The sequence below is a fragment of the Mustela nivalis genome (genome assembly GCF_964662115.1).
Source record: "Mustela nivalis genome assembly, chromosome: 9".
Lineage (NCBI taxonomy): Eukaryota > Metazoa > Chordata > Mammalia > Carnivora > Mustelidae > Mustela > Mustela nivalis.
Genome location: NC_139028.1, coordinates 24,829,652 through 24,850,461, shown reverse-complemented (window position 1 = coordinate 24,850,461; position 20,810 = coordinate 24,829,652). Strand labels below are relative to the sequence as shown.

The window sequence follows — 20,810 nt, the reverse complement described above, 5'->3', positions numbered from 1 at the left end:
ACTGAGCAGTGGATTATGTAAACCCATGAGAAAGCAGAGTGTGTTGGAAAATAATTAATCCTGAGGTCATCTTCATTTACACCTCCATTTGGTGAACAGGAGTTAAATGACTTCAAGGTAACTCAGTGTATGTAAAAGGAGTCTCAAAGTCTGAGCTGAAAATCTTAAACAATTTTTTCATGAGGACATCAGATGATTGATGTAGAAAGTTTTTTTTTCTAGCTCAAAGAAGGCATTGAACTGTGACTCACACTTTCATTCAGACTGTGGCCCCCTGTAAATAAGGGCAATTCTGTACTAGTCGATCTGCCCCCAAGAGAGGGCAGAGCTACAAAATGTCAAGAGTTGGTGTTTTTCTCTTACTTCCCTGACATATAGTTAGTATTTTCAGTAAGCAGAAGGGCTGGTGGTTCTTTGCTAGTCAAATAATTTCAATAGACAATATTCAATATTCCTACCAGCAGGAGAGCTCATTCCCAGGATTCAGGGGAAGTGCTGTCCATGAAAATATACTGGTTCCAAATCCTACCCCTTCTGAGATTCTACTCAAGCTTTGCTCCCCCTACTTCAAGACTGAGTCCAGTTCCACTCCTGACACACATGAGCACCTCACCCCTTTTTATTCATTCAGGGACCTGCCCATCTTCCTGCTTTCCTGCTTTTGATTTCTCATTTCCACCTCCAGTTCTGCCAATGCTCTTCCCGCATCTCGGTACCTGCCTAAATTTAACCTATGATTCAAGGCTTGGTTCAGGCGCTGTCTCTTTTTTTTTTTTTTTAATTAATTTATTTGACAGATCACAAGTAGGCAGAGAGGCAGGCAGAGAGAGAGGAGGAAGCAGGCTCCCCACTGAGCAGAAAGCCCGATGCGGGGCTCGATCCCAGGACCCTGGGATCATGACCTGAGCCAAAGGCAAAGGCTTTAACCCACTGAGCCACCCAGATGCCCCCAGGTGATGTCTCTTTTGCAGAACTTTCTCCAACAGCTTCCACTCAACTGATCACCCCATTCTTTCTCAGGCCACAGCACTGAGTCTGCAATACAGGTTAGTGCCCTATTGATCATTTCTAGGTGTTCGGGTTTTGTCTCTTCAGATGGACTACAAATGTGTCTGAATGCTCACATCAAACAGATACCCCTTCCCCACCTAGTAGTTGTGTGACCTTGAGCAAATTGGGCCTCAGTCTTCTCTCTATAAAATGGGGATCATATAATACTTCCCTTGTAGAATCACAGTGAAAACTGATTACAGCAACTGTTTATTAGATGTTAGATATTACTGTTCCCTGGTGCCAAATGCAGCAATGCCTGGTTCACTGCAGAATAACATGGCCTCTAGTCCACAATTTGGCTCAGAATTGTGAACATTCTGATCTACTTTGTGAGCTCTTTGTAACCTTCTCAAAGCTTATACTGAAAGAAAATCTCCCCCCGACACACATAATTTGTAAATAATATATATATCGATATATATCTTCATACTTGTGAAAATTAAATATTTAAAATGAAATTTAAGTTGTCAAACAACATGGCTGCCTTGACCCTAAGGAATGTGGGCACATCACCTTGGTAATTCCCTCCCCCTACAGAAAGTGCCACCTGCACAGCTCCTAGAGTCACAATCCTGGGATTTTACTAGCCTACTGACCCATCACATGGAGACTGGAAATGCAAATCTTTTTCGTTGTTCAGGTCTAGTTTTATTTGTCAGCAGTCTAGTGGGTATGTATTGAGGACAAGAAGTCTTTGTCCAAAACATTATTGCTTCTGGAGGGTCCTGCCCTGAGGTAAAGCCAAAGATCTCTATCAGAGAGGAACCACCTACAGTGTTGTTAGGAACTGACTTGTATCATCCCAATATTCATATGTAGAAGTCTTAACCCTCGATATGACATTTGGAGATAGGGTCTGCAGGGAAGTAATTAAGTTTAAGTGAAGTAAGGGTGGCGCCCTCATCCATTCTGGCTGGTGTCCTTATAAGAAGACAGATCTCAGGGATGCCTGCGCAACAGAGAAAATCTAGCCCTGTGAGAACACTACAAGAAGGCGACCTTCTAAAAGCCAAGCAGAAAGGCCTGAAGAGAAACACACCCTGCCAGCACCTTGATCTTAGACTTCCAGCCTCCGGAACTATGAGAAAACAAATCTGTTGTTGAGGCCACCTTGTCTGTGCTAATTTGTTACAACAGTCCTAACTGACTAACACATGTGCAAATACCACAAGATATAAATTCTCCACGTTGACGATGATATCCTCAATAGACCAAGGCATGAGACCCCAGTAATCACAAAGGAACTGAAAACAAGCCAGTTTAGCTGGAAGAAGGGGAAGCCAGAGCAGATAGGGAAGGACATTTCAGCATACCAAGTGCTGCCAAGGGAAGGCCCATGGAAACAACAGACTGGCGTGGGCAGTCCTGGGCAACTTCTGCTCCGAGGCACAGTGGAGCTTCTGCAGCAAGAGGATCGAGGTGGTTGGTTCCCACCCCCACCTTGCTTCCTGCTTGCCCTGGCTGTGACAAGGCAGTACCAAGGGCCCGGAACCCCACTGCACTGCTCCCACCCCCTCACTGTGACTCTTGCCTCCCAAAGCTCTCATTATCAAAGCCCAATTTCCAGGAAATGGTCCTGTCCTGAATCATGAGCCACACTTAAGCTGCACATTTCAAGTAATTAACTAGGGGGACCAGAAGTATTGTGCTGGAATATGTATTCAGTGGGCCGTCTCAGAACACTCTGAGTTGTGTTTTCTTGACATTTTTTAAGAAAAGTCCAGCCAGCAGCCTTCTTGGGGATGATGGGGGCAGGGCCTGAAGGTGTCAGGAATTATAGAGCAAGAGATTCAGAGAATTTTTTTTAACTGTTTCCATTCCACCCCTGCATTTTAAACACATTGAAACAACAGCACCCCGGTACTTCTGCCATTGAATCGTTCTTGTCTGGGAATGCTTCTAGAGAACCTGAGTTCGAGACACTTCTTAGCAAATAACTTCTAAGTCCATTTTTTCACACTGTAAGTGACCACTCTTGCAAATCTATGTTTCTTTGGGCATAATGTCCAGAGAGCCCCAGACGACAGTCTGGAAATCTGCACTGTCCCTCCCACTCTCCCTAACCAGCCCTGTGGCCTTTGGTTTGGCATCCAGGCCCCTTTCCTGTCTAGGTCTCGACTTCCTAGTCTATAAAGCACAAGGATGAACTTCACTGCCTATAAAATCCCTTCCAGTTTCAGAATTTTAAGACGCTATTTAAAAAAAAAAAAAAAGTCGAGGGCAAAAACAGATTGTGTGTGTATGGGTGTCTCTGGGCACACATCCCCCTCGCTCTGCAACTGGTGAATGGGCAAAGCAGGGTGTTCACTGAAGCTGTACGAGCACTCTTGCCTCACTTGTTTGGCTACGGGAGGTACTTCTACCCACACACTAACTAATGCCAACCAGCCGATGTGTAACGTTGGGTTAACAGTGAAAATATACATGTGGCGTGGAGAAAAGCCCACTCAGAGAGGCTCCTCGGAGGAGATAGTCTCTAAGCTGTGTACGCTGGAATAAAAATAGAGCAATCCACTCCCCCTTTCCCCTCTAGCTGCGCTGAAATGCCAGGGCACTGCACAACCATCCTGAGAACTCCGAGCCACACAACGGGCCGCATTCACTGCATCGTGAATTAAAGTCAACCTGACACAGTGTCCGCCGCAGATTAAATAAAAATTCACCAGGTAAAAGCCCAATGTGATAAACTTTGCAACCAAGAAGGGGATTTGGAAAAGTATATTAATGTGGGGACGGGAGGGAGGCTTAGCAAAAACAAGGCAGCCATTAAAACTTAGCAAGTGGCTCCTTTAATGAAGGACCGTCTTCTTGACTTACACTCATTTCTCTTTCGCCTCTCAGGGCAGTCCAGGGTGAATAATCTGTTTGTTTCTGGCTAAAGAAGTGCCAAGTTTAAAGGTAGTTTTTGGTTTGTAAAACTGGCCAGAATTCCTGTCTACTTTTATAGACGGAGAGAAACTGGTTTAACCCTGATCTTTAAGAAAAGTATATACTTATCCATAGCACCTTTCATTTTAAGGCATGTTCACGGCCGGTGAGAATGAAGAGTCAATGACATCTAGATCTACGCCGGTTCCTTGAGCCTTCTCCCACCTGACGCAATGTAGCACTCACACGTGCTTCTCACTGATGTGTGCTATAGCCTGTGCACTATGGCAGGGCGAAACATTCTAGAATTTGCTTTTCCTTCTGACACAAGAACTAGTGACAGCCTCTTATTAGGTGTCAGAAAAACAAAATTATCACTTTTTTTAAAAAAAGATTTTATTTATTTATTTATTTATTTATTTTATAGACAGCGATCACAAATAGGCAGAGAGGCAGGCAGAGAGGCAGGCAGAGAGAGAGGGGGAAGCAGGCTCCCTCCCCACTGAGCAGAAAGCCCGATGTAGGGCTCCATCCCAGGACCCTGGGACCATGACCTGAGCCGAAGGCAGAGGCTTTAACCCACTGAGCCACCCAGGCGCCCCCAGAATTATCACTCTCAATACTGATATTCAGCACCTGCGCCTCTGTTCAGCCCATTCCCCTTGACACAGTGCTCGGACGCCACCAGACTGGCCCTTCAGTACCACCCGCATCCACAGACTCTCCAGTCCTGTGCCCTTGCACTTGCTGGTTTCTTTATTTGCACAGCTCACTGTTCCCATCTCCATTCCCGCCAGAAAGCCAGGCATATAGAAGGAAAACAGTAAGCATATATTGAAAAAAAAGAAAGACTGAAAAAGGAAAGGACATAGTGTGAAACCCATTTCTTTGCTCCCACAGGGCTAGAATCCTAGTGATTCTCACAAGGTCACATGGCATAGAGTTTGCCCCGTGAAATCTTCAGCTCTTCACCCTCCATGAACTTTTACTTTCCCCTAATGCTATGAGGGGTCTGATTTGCCCTTTGAGGACCCAGTTGACTGTTTTTTCCAGTGCCTCACCTAGAGTTAAACTCTCAGCATGTAGTTACCCCAATTGTCCATAGGAAGAAAGATACTGAAGTCGGAATTTAGAAGACCTGTGTGCTATATTTAACTTTCAGTGTGATCTAAATTGATTTAATTATGTCATCTTCCCTCTTTTTTTTCCAGACTGCGTGTTGTGACTCTCATCTGATCTCCCTCTACCATCTCTAAAGTCTGAAGTTGCTTTCAGAAGGCAGGAGCTACAGCCAAACTGAATTGATTCATATCCCAGCATGAAATTTCTTAGCTGTGTGACCCTGGGCAAGTTACTTAACCCCTCTGAGTTCTCAGTTCCCGCATCATAGACTCATTTTGAAGGTTAAATACATACATGTAAACTGCTTTGAATATTATCAGGCATCTAAAATGTTAACCAGTCACTATCATTATGTTCTAGCTACGCTGGTCTTCTAGGACCGATAGCACGCCACCCTCCTTTCTACCTCAGAACTTCCAAACATGTGACTTGTCTCTACCTGGGATATTCCTTGCTCATTCTTCTCTTCCAGGTCTCCCATGAGATGGGCCTTTGTCAGGGAGGCCATTCCTGACCCATGGGATTCTAGGATAAGTCTCTTCTGATGCGTTCCCATGGTTCCCTGTGTATCAGCAAGTCACCAATCACAAGTGCAATTTTTCATTCAACAGTCGTCTTTCAGGTTTGAGTTTTCTCTCCAAAGATAAGAAGGGGATGTATTTGTCTTATTCATCTTTGGACGCCAAACACCCAGCACAGGTAACAAATCAAGATTTGGGGGGTAAATGAATCAATGAACTATAAAGAGAGAACTCGACAAATTTCGTGGAGATGACAGACCCAGACTTTGGAATAGGGTTACATCCAACAATGAAATTGTAAGATGCAAAATAAAGGAGATTAGGTCAGCCACCTAGAGACCAGATCGTGTGTGAGTAGTCGGGCAGATGGAGAGACACATAGCCCCGGCTAAGCCCATCAGGATGGAGGGTAATGAGCATTCCTTCTGCAAAACACAGGAGAAGAAAGCTCAGTGGTGCACAGGATAACAAATATTTTTGCCACCTGTAATAAAAGACCGTGGCATATATCCTAAACCTTTCCTCTTCAAAGGGAGCAGCACGTGATTCAAGTCACCTAGATAATTTTAGTAACGCCCCCCCTTTTTTTTTTTTTAATACATTCCTGAAGAACAATGATTCTCTCTAGTGTTGTTGCTTTTCTTCACTTCTTTATGCGGCTGGCGGTGGGGGAACCAGGTAGGTTAGCAACACACGCCCAAAAGTAGCAATGAAAATACAGGTTTTTAGCTTGCCCTCGGCGCCTCTCCCCAATCTACCTTTAGAACAGAAAATAGCTCAGCATTAAATATTAAATAAGTGAAAGGCTCAGTGCCACGATAACCCACAACACAGTTTCTAAAACACACTCACACATTTCTAAGCCTCCTAATTAATCGGAGGAAGTTAGAACCTCATGGCATTGTAGACAGCTCTAACAAGCTTGTTTTCAAGGAGTTAAAGCAATGTGTTGATTGGAGCAAGTCAGGAGCGCGAACAATGAAGACAATGTATTCAACGCGCAGAACGTAGGGAGGCAGCTCTGCCACGGAAGCAGAAGGAAGTCAGGCCAGTGAACTTGGCTGACTGGCAGACTGGTGCCTTCCTCCGGAATCACCCCCTCAAAACGTCCCTCATCAAAAAGCTCTACAGTCAGTCTCTCATTTGGGCAGAACACGAAGGTCCATACTCCTGTGTTTCAGTCTTAGTTCCTGGAACTGAGCAGAGTGGGGCAGGTGCAGAGGCGCGCAGGGTGGTGGAGACGGGGAGTGCGGGGAGGAGGGCGCAGAGTCCTGCGGCAGCCTCGCCCGCGCATGCAGAGGGGAGAGAAACCGTCCCCTCGTTTCTGCACAGTGGGAAAGAGGGGTGAAGGGTCTGCAGATTAATTCGTCGTGACAACCTTTGTGAAGAACCTCGGCGTTTGATCTTGAAAAGACTTCATAATTCTTTTGATGGCTTTGAGAAGACTGGGTAAAAAGTTAACTTCCTTTTGGAGTCTCTTATCAAGAGTAAATAGAGTTCAACTTCGCACGTTCTCTAGCGAGCGATCCCCCCCCCCCCCGCCCCCGCTTCCTGGGACCCAGAGATCAAGTTTGTGATTGAGAGAATTCAATAAACATGAGCAGTGTGACTCGTTGGGAAACAAAGATCCCAATGTGTTTCTCTCCAAAGGGAACCTGACTCTTCCCCTGAAACTGTCATAAGCCCGGGCCAGAGAAACATTCGTACCTCTGCAGGCAGGTGCTGAGCGATCAGGTGCGCCGGTTCTGACCCCACGGCTGCCCTGTTCTTCCTTTTCAGTGAAACTGACCGGGGCAGGAAGACAGAAGATCCAGCACCTGATGAATGGACAGAGTGAGGTTAGCTGGCTTTGCAAACAGGGTTCCTCCACTGTGCTTCCAAGTGACCTTCTTTCAATGACATCCTCTTCCTATGCTTCAGGTTCCCATCGGTGCAACGGGACAACAATTTCATCCTCCTCTAACTCACCAGATCAGCATCAAAACGCTGACATTTCATCTGCCATCCTGCTACACAGCTGTATAGAGGGGTCTGGCCTCCAGTCCCTGGTGGTCTCATATCAGATGCGCTGATATTTCCACTGGGTGCTTGCTTAAAATAAGGAAGTACACTTTTGATTCAAATAACTAATTACCTATAACAAGAAGAATAAATATTTCCAATAAGCTGTGTGACTCTTTTGCATTTTATCCTCTGTGCCTCTATTACTTACTCAAAATTAATTAATTACATTTTGAAAACTTAAGCAACAATTTTGGAGCTTTTCCACTAAAACTTCTTTCATTCATTCATTTTAGAGAGAGAGAGAGAAAAAACATGAGCAGCAGGAGGGGCAGAGGGAGAAAGAAAGAATCTTAAGCAGACCCCCACTGAGGGCAGAGCCTGTCTGGGGACTCAGTCTCACCACCCTAAGATCATGACCTGAGCCAAAATCAAGAATCTGATGCTTAACTGACTAAGCCACCCAGGTGCCCCTCTACTCATTTTTAATGTGTCCATAGCCCTCCCCAGGACATTTGCACAGCCCCAGGGTTTCTATGTGGTAGAATAATCTTCCTATTCTTCTTTAGTCAGAGGTCTTCATTTGCTAACCAAATTGTCTCTTATTAGCTTTAGTCCTCTGAGAGAAAGAAAGACTTGCATTCATATTTTTAACTTTCTGGCTCTCAACTCTGGCCTTCTCATATATTATATTCAATTCAATCAACAGTTCCTGAGTACCCCAGTATGTGCCAGGAGCTTCATGGGCACCTTCTGCCTTCCAGATATAGATAGTCTTGCAGACACAGATATCTATTTCAGAACTTTTGTCCGCTCAAAGGGGCTTTCAGAGATCATTCCCCATAAATCCCTTTATTTTATGGATGCTACTACAAAGATCCAGCCAGGGTAAGGAGATTGACCCAAGTTCTACCTTCCCAACGACTGATTAAGGACTGGAGTTGGGGCCCTTATGGTTCAGCCTAGGGTTTGTCCCACCAAATGTGAGTGGGGGAATGAAAAGAAACACAAAACAAAAAACAAAGCTTCTTCACTGTTGCTTTATCCAGTGAAGAGAGAAACGCAAGAGTAATCTTCGTTCTGTGGATCTGAGAATTAGGTAGATCACTGAGAAGTAATTTAGAAATACATAAACATTTTATTTTATTTTTTTAAAGATTTTATTTATTTATTTGACAGAAAGAGATCACAAGTAGGCACAGAGGCAGACAGAGAGAGAAGAAGGGAAACAGGCTCCCTCCTGAGCAGAGAGCCCGACGAGGGGCTTGATCCCAGGACCCGGAGATCATGACCTGAGCCGAAAGCAGAGGCTTAGCCCACTGAGCCACCCAGGCGCCCCAGAAACACATAAACATTTTAAATCCAACATTTCATCGTCTACAAATTTATACTGGACATTTAGGAAATTTGAGACGATTTGACCCAGGCCAGTATTTAATCAACTCTGCTATTTCCTATCTCCTAACTCTCTTCATGCAGTTTTGAAATTGAATTAACTCTAAGTGAGGGATCCAGTCAGACCCATTTCTTTTCTTTAATGGTTTGGATATATATATACATATATATCCAAACACATACACCCACACACATATATACATACATACACACGCACGCACACATATATATATATTGTTTTAGGTTGCGAAGATTGTGAGTTACTTTTTAATTTTACTTACTGTCTTACTGAAGCACAACTGATGCACAAAAATTGCCCAGATACCATGTACACGATTTGATGAGTTTGGTCTTATGCATACACCCTTGAAACCAATGCCATGGCCACCAACTCCAAAAGTTTCTTTGCGTTCCTTTGGGGTGTGTGTGTGTTTGTGTGTGTGTGTGCGTGCGCATGCGTGTTAAGAACATTTAATATGAGATTCACCCTCCTAATACATTTTTAAGGGTACAATACAATGATGTCAATACAGTGTCTGTAATGTTGCACAGCTCATCTCTACGGCATACTCCTCTTGTACAACTGAAACTTTATACTGATTGAATAATAATTCCCCATTTCCTTCATCCTCTGGCCCCTGGTAACCACCATTCTATTCTCTGCTTCCATGGGTTGGACTGTTTTAGGTACCTTGAGAGATGCTATCATACATTATTTGTCCTTCTGTTACTGGCTTATTTCACTTAGTATAACGCCCTCCGGGTTCATCCATATGGTTGTAAATGGCAGGATTTCCTCTTTTTTAAAAAGCTGAATAACGTTCTATTGTGTGAATATATCATGTTTTCTTTAACCATTCATCTGTCGATGAACATTTAGAGTGTTTCCATGTCTTGGCTGTTGTCATAATGCTGCAATGTATGTGGGAATGTAGATATCTCTTCGAGATACCCATTTCCTTTCCTTTAGACATACCCAGAAATGGGATTGCTGGATCATATGGTGGCTCTATTTTTATTGTGGGCAGGGGACCCTCCACACTGCTCTCCGTGGCAGCTGCACGATTCTACAACCCCACCAATGGTACAGATGGGTTCCAATTGCTCCACATCCTTACTAACCCTTTTTACCTTTTCTTTTTTGACTGCCTTATCGCCTGTCTGTACTTTCTTCTTATCTGTGGGCTATTTCCAGAGTGTTCTTGAGGGAAGCCTCTCTAGCCAGTGATCCTCACCACATATTAAGCGCACTGAAGTTGTTTCCTACCCTATCCATCACTTTCTGTAGGGCCCTTTCCTTAAGGATCTAGGCTTTTAACCAGGCTGGAATTTTAAAGCAGAGCCAACCAGCCTTGGCCTATCTCAAGGGGCTGTTTCTGCTGACCCCTCTCACGTGTTCCTGCTTAGAAGTACCTAACCCCAGCAGCCCAGGAGTGATCTCAGAATATATGAAACATCCTTCAGGGACTTGTTTAAAAACCTTTTGTGTACATAAATTCAGAGCAAATAATAGCCTATTCCATAAATGTCATGAGGCCTTAGAGATTATCTCATCCAATTACAGACAACTGAGGCTCAGAGAGGTGAAATAAATTACCCAAATGTATGTAGCTACTTGGTGACAGAACTAAGTTTAGGATTTGAGTTTCCTGAAATCCATTGCAGTACATTTTTCAATATATCACATTCCTATTCAAATTAGAAATATGTAAGTAGTAATGAATTAGTAATGAATATTTACGGAGTGCTAGAAGGCAAAAGTCTCCATGCTAGGTGCTGCAGGGAAGACAAAAATGAATTACATGCACTTCCTATCCTCTGGGGGCTCGTAGCCTAGGAGAGAAGGGAAACAGCCCTGTAATTTAAGGCAGCTTTCAAAAAAACTACAGTATTGGAGATTAAGCAGTAAAAGATTGGGAGCAATGAGAAAGGGAGTAATTTTGACTCTAGAGATTTAGGAAACCCAGTGGAGAAGGCTTGTTTGAGCTGAGCACTGAAAGATGAGTAGAAATTTGAGTGTGACCATGAAGACAGAAGGCAATCTAGACCAGCAGGATGCAGTCATAGAGGTAGGATGGGTTTCTGAGCTCCCCTCTGACTTCACATGATTAGAGAAGGTGGCTTTTGAATTTCTGGTGACCAAGTACAGGGTTAGATACTCTGGACCGGGCTTGGAAGCCTGGCTTCTGATCCATTTCCAGTACTAACACAGGCCATAGTGTTCATTGATTGGAGTACCTAAATGCTGTGGCCTGTGGTAACTATGTTCATATCCCGTTCCCACCATTTACTAGCAGAATGACATTGTGCAAGTTATTTAAGTTGCCCTTGGCCTCAGTTTCCTCATCTGTAAAATGGAATCTATAACAATTACATCATAACCTTGTTGTGAGAATTAAATGAGTTAATATGGTTAAAGTGCTTAGAACAGTGTGTGGGACACGGTAAGGGTTAGATAAGTGTTTGTTCATAGAGTCCAAACTGACTGAATGCAGTAAGTTCTTTCAGATCAAAGATTCGTTGTAGAAGCACAAAAAAAAAAAAAAAAAAAAAAAAAAAAAAAAAAAAAGAGGAAGGAAACCACCACCACCACCACAACAAAAAACACAAATTAAAACTGAGGAGTTCCTATTCTGTCACTCAGATAAAAAGGAGGAGAGAAATATCTTGGTACCAAATTCTGTGATAAATTAATGAAATGAATGCTTATGATAGAGTGTCCTTCACCATTGCCCCAGTGCCCTGGCTCACCTCTGCCAGCAGATCCCAGACAGGTGAGGTGACCCCCTGTGATGTTCCTCAACCTCAGGTGGTGGGGTTGGCCTTACCCGGAATTATACTCTGTTCTTGGTAATGCATTGAAGTCACGTGGGAGCTTGATTCTCCATGGCTCAGAATAGATCCTGACCTCACTGTGGGCTCCCTGTGCTAATGGTTTCATGTATCCCAGATTGCGTTACTAGCAGGAATCGATTTTTCAGCTCTTTAAAAACAGTCTATTTTGGTCATCTTTCCCCCACTCTAAGAGATGTATTTATTTCCCAGAATGTGTAGTGACTCTCAGACAAAATAAATTCTGATAACTGAAATGGAAGCAATCTGTTGTCCAGTTGTCAAGAAAGCTGGGAGGTTTTCCTTCAGAAATTCTTTGGTAGGTCAAAGCAAAGGAAATTCATGTCTCTAACGTGGAGGCCCCAAGTGAAACAAACAATGTAGCATCCAACTGAGATTTGAAAACTTCTAGGGAAGCTGTCAGGTTTATGGAGCTCAACCGTTTATAGAGTAGCACTATCCAATATGGTAGCCACTAACCCATATGGCTATTAGGCACTTTGAAATGCAGCTGGCATACATAAGGAAATGAATTTCTAATGCTCTCTCATTTTAATTCATTTTAATTTAAAAATCAGTACTTCATTCAGTACTGAAAAACTTTCTAAGTTTGGGGTAATTGGGGGACACAAATCTATATCAACTATAAATATTATGGAATCTAAATATATATCAAGTGTTTCTGATTAAAATTTAACAACAAAATTAAAATGTGTTATAATGTAAAATACACTGGATTCATAAATTTAGTAAAGAAAAAAGAATGTAAAATATCTCTTTAATAATTTCCTCACATTGATAACATGTTGAAATGATAATATTTTGCTTATCATTAAAATTAAGTTCACTGAGCTCTTATTTATGTGGCTTAGAAAAATCTGAAATACTTCCGTGACTCACGTTATATTTCTATTGGACAGCACTATAATGGAGCAGTTTCAAAAATACCAACCCATTTGTTCTTTACAACAACCCCATGAGTTTCCCAGAACAAGTGCTATCATTTCTGTTCCGAAGATATGGAAACAAGGGTTCAGGTAGTTGTAGCTCACCGAACCCTGGAACGAGAGGCGGAGACTGACTTCATGGCTTCTGAGTGAAAAATCCGGTTATTGCCGTGCATTGTTTGGTTTGAAATGACAGAGGAAACTTAAGAAAGGCCACCTGGGGGGCACCTGGGTGGCTCAGTGGGTTAAAGCCTCTACCTTCAGCTCAGGACGTGATCCCAAGGTCCTGGGATTGAGCCCTGCCTCGGGCTCTCCACTCAGCAAGGAGCCTGCTTCCTTCTCTCTCTCTCCGCCTGCCTCTCTGCCTACTTGTGACCTCTCTGTGCCAAATAAATAAATAAATAAATACAATCTTTAAAAAAAAAAAAAAGAAAGAAAGAAAGACAGAAAGGCCACCTGGACTTTAAACTGAACATATAATTCTGTACCTAAGCAGCTCAAGGGAGTCTAACGAGCCTTGAAAGAACAACATACCCCAAGCAAAGTTCACATGAAGATGAACACACAGAGACACTTTCAACATGTAAACTGTGTTTATTTGGCCTTAGTGTCTGTCTGGGGATCCTTGAATAACCATTTCTATGCTTATGTAGGGTATTCAAAGAAACGTATCATATGACCATTGGTCTGTATCATGCAGGTGAATCTAAACAGTGAGGTTTGTCCAATAATTACAAGGCCAACACCCAGCTGACTAAAGGAAACTAAAATGTAGGCTAAATGTAACAGCAAGAGGGGCGCCTGGGTGCCTCAGTGGGTTAAAGCCTCTGCCTTCAGCTCAGGTCATGATCTCAGGGTCCTGGGATGGAGCTCAGTAGGGAGCCTGCTCCCCCATCCCCCACCTGCCTCTCTGCCTACTTGTGATCTCTGTCTGTTGGATAAATAAATAAAATCCTTGGGAAGAAAAAATATTTTAAATATAACAGCAAGAGAAAAAACTATATGGAACCCAAAAGGAAAGCAAGAAATGTCCAAGTCATTAATTGAAAACAAAAACACCCATACAATTTCACAGATTATTAAAAAATAGAATTTTAAAAAGAAGGATAATATCTTCATGAATGAGAACATGAAATATTGTTAAGTTGTTGCTTCTCTCCCCAACTGTCAACAGGGAGCATTTAATAAAGAATCACGTTAAACTACACCATTGGGATACAATCAGCAAAATACAAAGTGTTGGCAACTCTACCAGACAAACACCCAGGTTCTCCAAAAACAATATATTTCAAGAGGAACACAAAAGAAATGGGGAAATAACATAAAGTTTTAAAAATACTTAAAAGATACAATAACAATTATAATCTGTTAATCTTGTTTGATCCTGATTTTTTTTAACTATTAAAACTTTTTTAATTAAAAAATTTTAAATAACTGGAAATGTGAACATTGGATATTTGATAAGGAATTATTGCTCCATTTTGTTAACTATGATAGTGAAACTGTAGTTATTAGTTTAATAGTCCTTATCTTTTAAAGCCTTTGATAGGTTTCTTAACTTTCCCCTGTAGTTGCAAGCCAATCAATTCACAGGAAGGGCTGGGATTTAAAGGTACAATTTACATTTGTAAAATTTTTACAAATAAAATATACCTGAGATTTGTTTCAAAATACTATAAAAGGTTAAACCCTGGCACAACTCTTTATTACTGTTAGTTCTATACAGGTAAAAAGAATGGAAAACAGAAGGATATATTCCAGTGCCCTTGCTATGGACTCAATTTTCTTTGAATAAAAGCTTGCTACCTCAGATTTCTGAAATGTCTGCTTTGAGGTATGATAGAGTAAGTGGTATCAGACTAGCTTTCTCATTTGACCTAGAAAAAATTTAACTAGAAAAATTGGTAAAATATAGGAACCAATATAGACTATGGCCCTAAGATAAAAGATAAAAATGAGATAAGCCTAATTATTGCTTTTGCTTTCTGAGTAGATATATATTCCTAAATAGAAAGCTAGGAGGGAGATTCCTTAGCAGAGAATAGAATCCTTGCTGGCTTGAGAAGACAGAGCTCCAAGTTAGGGAGGCTGGAGTAGAATCGAGTACTTGAGAGAAGCGAGCTATGTGAAGAAAGAACTCCAGAAATCGGGAAAGGGATCTCCCCAAGTTTGGTCTTAATCTTAAACTGATGCATGCATCTGGTGAGAGTATAAGATGCTTGGTAGAGAAAAACAATAAAGGAATAATCAATTACCAGGGAACTATAAACTGAGCAGCTACAAGAGCTCACATAGGACTGGGGGACTTTGAAAGTCCTCCAGACAAGGGATTTCATTAAACATTTAAATAATTCCCCAGAGACTGGGAGAAGACACACCTTAATAATGGAGCTCAAATCACCCTAGAGTAAAGGCTCTAAAACAACCCTAACTGAGCTCAAAAACAAACCTCAAGGGACCAAGCTGATCCAGAAGTAAATTAACTGCCTGCCAGAATAAAGCCCAACACTATTTAAATAAAGACAACAAAATCAGACACTCAACAAGTAGCATCAAATGTTTCACATTCAATCAAGGATTACTAGACACATGGAGAAGCAAAAAAATGAGACCTCTATGCAGGAACAAAATCAGGCATTAGAAAAAGATCTAGAAATAACATAGACGCTGAAATTAGCAGAAAAAAAAAAAAACTCTGACAAATGTAAATGTGGCCAAGAATTTAAAGGAGAACATGAACAAAATGGAAACTATACTGCTTGTAGGCATAAGTCTAGAAAAGACAAATCTGATCTATAGTGACAGAAGTCAGGGCCAAAGATGACTAGGGGTACTGATGGGAGATTGCCTGGAATGGGGCTCCAGGATTTTTTTTTTTCAAGATTTTATTTATTTATTTGACAGAGAGAAAGAGATCACAAGTAGGCAGAGAGGTGGGGTGGGTAAGCAGGCTCCCCACTGAGCAGAGACACCAATGTGGGGTTCAATCCCAAGACCCTGAGATCGTGACCTGAACCGGAGGCAGGGGCTTAATCCACTGAGCCACCCAGGCACTCCTCCAAGAATTTTTTTTTTTTAAGATTTTATTTATTTATGTGACAGAGAGAGATCACAAGTAGGCAGAGAGGCAGGTGGAGAGAGAGAGAAGAGAGGGGGAAGCAGGCTCCCTGCTGAGCAGAGAGCCCAATGCAGGGCTTGATCCCAGGACTTTGAAATCATGACCTGAGCTGAAGGCAGAGGCTTAACCCACTGAGCCACCCAGGCACCCCAGGAAAATTTTTTAATGGAATATTTTATATCATGATTGGGTGCCTATTATACCCAAAACTCATCAAAATGTACACATAAAATGGGTACCTCTTATTAGGTATGTAAATTATATCTCCAAAAAAAGCTGATTTAAAATACTCAAAAAATGAATAAAAACAAGCAGAGGAAAGTGGATGAGGGTGTGAATGGACCTAGGCTGGCCACGAGTTAATGATTTGTGAAGCTGGATGGTAATTTACTATATTACTCAAAATTCCCTATAATTAAAAAAAAAGTTGGGTGTATATATCATTTAAGGGGAAGAAATAGACTGCTGTTTCTGTCAGAGGGAATATAATATTGCAGATGTGTTTTCTTTAGCATCTCCTTAAACATTTTCTTTTTCTAAAAATTTATTTTTCTTTTTCAACTTCAATTCTTATTTTATTCCTACTACCTCCTCATAGACACTAACTCTAAGTGTTCTACATCCTTGTATATTTATGTATCTTTGAAAAATAATATTGCCTTTGGTATGCATGTATTTTATATATATGATATTGTGTCATGGATTTCATCTTGTTTCTTCTTTTTTGTTTGAGTCAGCACTATTTAGAAGGGATATGTATCTCTTCTTTATTGCTCTGACTGTTGAAAGGGTTTTACTTATTCATTCCCCTAGTGTGGGATGCCTTAATTGCCTCCTATATCTCACTTTCTCTCTCTCTCTCTCTTTCTCTCTCTCACACACACACACACACACGGAGCCCAAAAAATTCTTGTTCATGTGCTCTGCATCCAGGTACTCGTTCTGTATAATTTGTTCTGTGTAATTCTGGTAGTGGAATGGCTGAATCTTAGACTATATACAGACTTAATTTCCACAAGGACTCCTTCTACCAAACCTTCAAATGGCTTCTCATCCTATTCAGAGTGAAATCTAAAGTCTTGGAATACATACAATGAGTGCACTGGTTCTATGTCCCCTTTTCTCTCTCTTGCCTCATTTCCTCTTACTCTCCTCCCAACAGCCTCACCTCAAGCCACACTAACGTTGTTGTTCTGTAAACATTTCAGGTTTGCTCTCAATTCAGGCCTTTGAGCTTGTTGTTCACTTTGCCTGGGACTCTCTCCTCCAGAATTAAATCCTTTATCCCTCTCAGGTCTTTGTTCAAATGTCTCCTTCTCAATGAAATCTTCCCTCACCACCAAATTTAAAATTTTAACGGTTCCTTTTCCCTCTAGCTGTTCCTCTATCCCTTTATTCTGTCTTTTCTTTTCTCCATATAATTTATCACCATATGACATACCTTAATTTTACTTTTTAATTGCGTTTGTTGTCATCTCTCTTTATTAAACTGTAAGTTTAATGAAGGCAAATGTTTTTATATGTTTTTTTTTCCCCACTAACTGTTGATTTCCCTAGCATCTAACATAGGTTCTGGCCCATTCATAGCCCTCAGATATTTATTAATTGAAATACTGCCAGGTTCATCTGCAGAATAACAATATAAGGCTTTATTACTGTAAGCAATATGAAGATTCTCATCCCCCTCATTTTAGTCCAGTATTCTGTATTGCATGACTTTCTAATTTTTGCCTATCTAATGGATATAAAATGTTATTGTATTTTTGCTTTAATTTTATGTTTCCTAAATTCTAGTGAAGTTAAGCATTTCCTTATATATTTGTTACATATTTGTAGCTACTTGCATTTTTCTAATCCAGAGCAAAGCCCTGTCTTCAATTCTATGAAGGCTGAGAGGGGTGAGGAAGCTGTGGAGGAAAAGTCTGAAGCTAGCAGAGGTTGCTGCAGTGAGGTCGAAGAGCTGCTGTCTGTGTTCTCCTCAAGGATTTTGATGGATTCCTGTCTCACGTTGAGGTCTTTCATTTATTTCATGTCTATTTGTGTGTATGGTGTAAGAAAATGGTCCAGTTTCATTCTTCTATGTGTGGCTGTCCAATTTTCCCAACACCATTTGTTGAAAAGACTGTCTTTTTTCCATTAGACATTCTTTCCTGCTTTGTCAAAGATTAGTTGACCATAGAGTTGAGTGTCCATTTCTGGGGTCTCTATTCTGTTCCATTGATCTATATGTCTGTTTTTGTGCCAGTACCATGCTGTCTTAATGATTACAGCTTTGTAATAGAGCTTCAAGTCTGGAATTGTGATGCCACCAGCTTTGGTTTTCTTTTTCAACATTCTTCTGGATATTTGGGGTCTTTTCTGGTGCCATACAAATTTCAAAATTATTTGTTCCATTTCTTTGAAAAAAGTTGATGTTATTTTGATGCCATCAAAATACAATTTGGTTGCATTAAATGTGTAGATTGATCTAGGTAGCATAGACATTTTCACAAATTTGCTCTTCTAATCCATAAACACAGAACTTTTTTTCCATTTCTATGTGTCTTCCTCGAATTCTTTAATGAATATTCTATAGCTTTCTGAGTGCAAATTCTTTGCCGCTTTGGTTGGATTTACTCCTAGGTATCTTATGGTTTTTGGTGCAGTTGTAAATGGGATCAACTCCTTAATTTCTCTTTCTTCTGTCTTACCATTGGTGTATAGAAATGCAACTGATTTCTTCGCATTGATTTTATATCCTGACATTTTGCTGAATTCCTGGGTGGGTTCTAGTCGTTTTAGAGTGGAGTCTTCTGGATTTTCCACATGGAGTATCATGACATCTACAGAGAGTGAGAGTTTGACTTCTTCTTTGCTGATTTGGATGTCTTTTACTTCTTTTTGTTTTCTTATTGCTGAGGCTAGGACTTCTAGTACTATGTTGAATAGCAGTGGTGATGGTGGACATCCCTGCCATGTTCCTGACCTTAGGGGAAAGGTCAGGAACAGTTTTTCCCCATTGAGAATGATATTTGTTGTGGGTTTTTCATAGATGTTTTTATCATACTGGGATATGTACCCTCTATATCAACACTGTGAAGAGTTTTAATCAAGAAAGGATGCTATACTTTGTCAAATGCTTTTTCAACATCTATTGAGAGTATCATATCGTTCTTGTTATTTCTTTTATTAATGTATTGTATTACATTGATTGATTTGCAGATGTTGAACCAACCTTGTGGCCCAGGAATAAATCCCACTTGGTCATGGTAAATAATCCTTTCAATGTAGTGTTGGCTAGTATTTTGGTCAGAATTTTTGCATCCCTGTTCATCAGGGATATTAGTCTGTAATTCTCCTTTTTGACGGGATCTTTTTCTGGTTTGGGGACCAAGGTAATGCTGGCCTCATAAAATGAGTTTGGAAGTTTTCCTTCCATTTCTGTTTTTTTGAACAGTTTCAGAAGAATAGGTACAAATTCTTCTTTAAATGTTCGATAGATTACAAACCTCTTCTCCCAAGCTGCTTTGAGGATTTTCTCTTTGTCACCAAGACTTGCAAGTTTTACTATTAGATGATGAGGTGTTGACCTATTTTTATTGATTTTGACAGGGGTTCTCTGTGCCTCTTGGATTTTAATGCCTGTTTCCTTCCCCAAATTAGGGAAGTTCTCCACTATAATTTGCTCCCATATACCTTCTCTCTCTCTTTCTTCTTCTTCTGGGATCCCAATTATTCTAATATTGTTTTGTCTTATGATATCACTTATCTTGCAAATTCTTCCCTCATGATCCAGTAGTTGTTTATCTCTCTTTTTCGCAGCTTCTTTATTCTCCATCATTTGGTCTTCTATATCACTAATTCTCTCTTCTGCCTCATTTATCCTAGCAGTAAGAGCCTCCATCTTTTATTGTACCTCATTAATAGCTTCTTTATTTCAACCCGGTTAGTTTTTAGTCTTTTATTTCTCCAAAAGGATTCTCTAATATCTTCTATGTGTTATTCAAGCCCAGCTGGCATCTTTATAATCATCATTCTGAACTCTAGTTCTGATATCTTACTAATGCCCATATTGATTAGGTCCCAGCAGTCAGTACTGCCTCGTCCTTTTTTTTTTTTTTTTTTTTGAGGTGAGTTTTTCTGCCTTGTCATTTTGTCCAGATAAGAATAGATGAATAGAGAATAAAATGCTAAAAGGGTAACAATGACTCCAGAAAAATATACACTAACCAAATCAGAAAAGACCTGAAAGTGGGGGGAGAAAAAGGGGGGGGGGATATATTTTATTTATTTATTTATTTATTTATTTATTTATTTTTAGGCTGGTGAATTGAAAAGAGCCACACACTTCATTTTGGGTATATTTTGGTCTATTAGAAGAAACTGTCTCCCAAAATTTTAAAGAAAGAAAATCTTATATATATGCACAAAATATAGATAAGCACAATGAAGGGATGGGATGGAATATGACTATAAAGATGAAAATTAAAAAAAGATTTTTAAAAAGGAATTCATAAGATAAGTTGGTTGAAAAGAGAAAGAAAAAAATTAAAGTAAAAAAAAAAGGTAGACAACATGATCATGCTGGAGACTAGAACAAAGCCACAGACTAGATTTAGGGTATATTTTGGTCTGCTAGAAAACACTGTATCCCAAAATTTTAAAGAAAGAAAAACTTATATGTATACAAAAATAAGGTTAAATACAATGAAGGGATAGAATATGACTATAACAACGAAAATTTTTAAATATTTTTAAAAAGGTACTGATAAGATAAAATAGTTTAAAAAGTTAAAATAAGATAGAGAAAATATTTTTAAAAATATAATAAGAAAAAAATTAAATTAAAAAACTAACTTTGAAAGACTAAAGAATCATGGGGGGAAAGCCATGAATTTTATGTGTCACATTCCCCTAGCTCTGGAGTTCTGCAGTTCTCATTGATCGGTGAACATGTTCTTGGCTGGATGTTCT

The 20,810-nt window shown here is 40.5% G+C and overlaps 1 protein-coding gene across 3 annotated transcripts in view; it reads right to left on the bottom strand.

The window, feature by feature from the left end:
- The window catches only part of LOC309840990 (uncharacterized protein), a 140,357-nt gene that overhangs the window by 27,461 nt on the left and 92,086 nt on the right, over positions 1 to 20,810 (bottom strand). For all 3 annotated transcript variants that reach the window (XR_014298881.1, XM_082683724.1, XM_082683725.1), the window contains one exon: positions 7,272 to 7,381. Coding sequence is in view for 2 of the 3 variants with exons in the window: in XM_082683724.1 (XP_082539850.1) it covers positions 7,272 to 7,381 (110 nt within the window). In the remaining variant the exon portion in view is untranslated. The remainder of the gene's footprint in view (positions 1 to 7,271; positions 7,382 to 20,810) is intronic.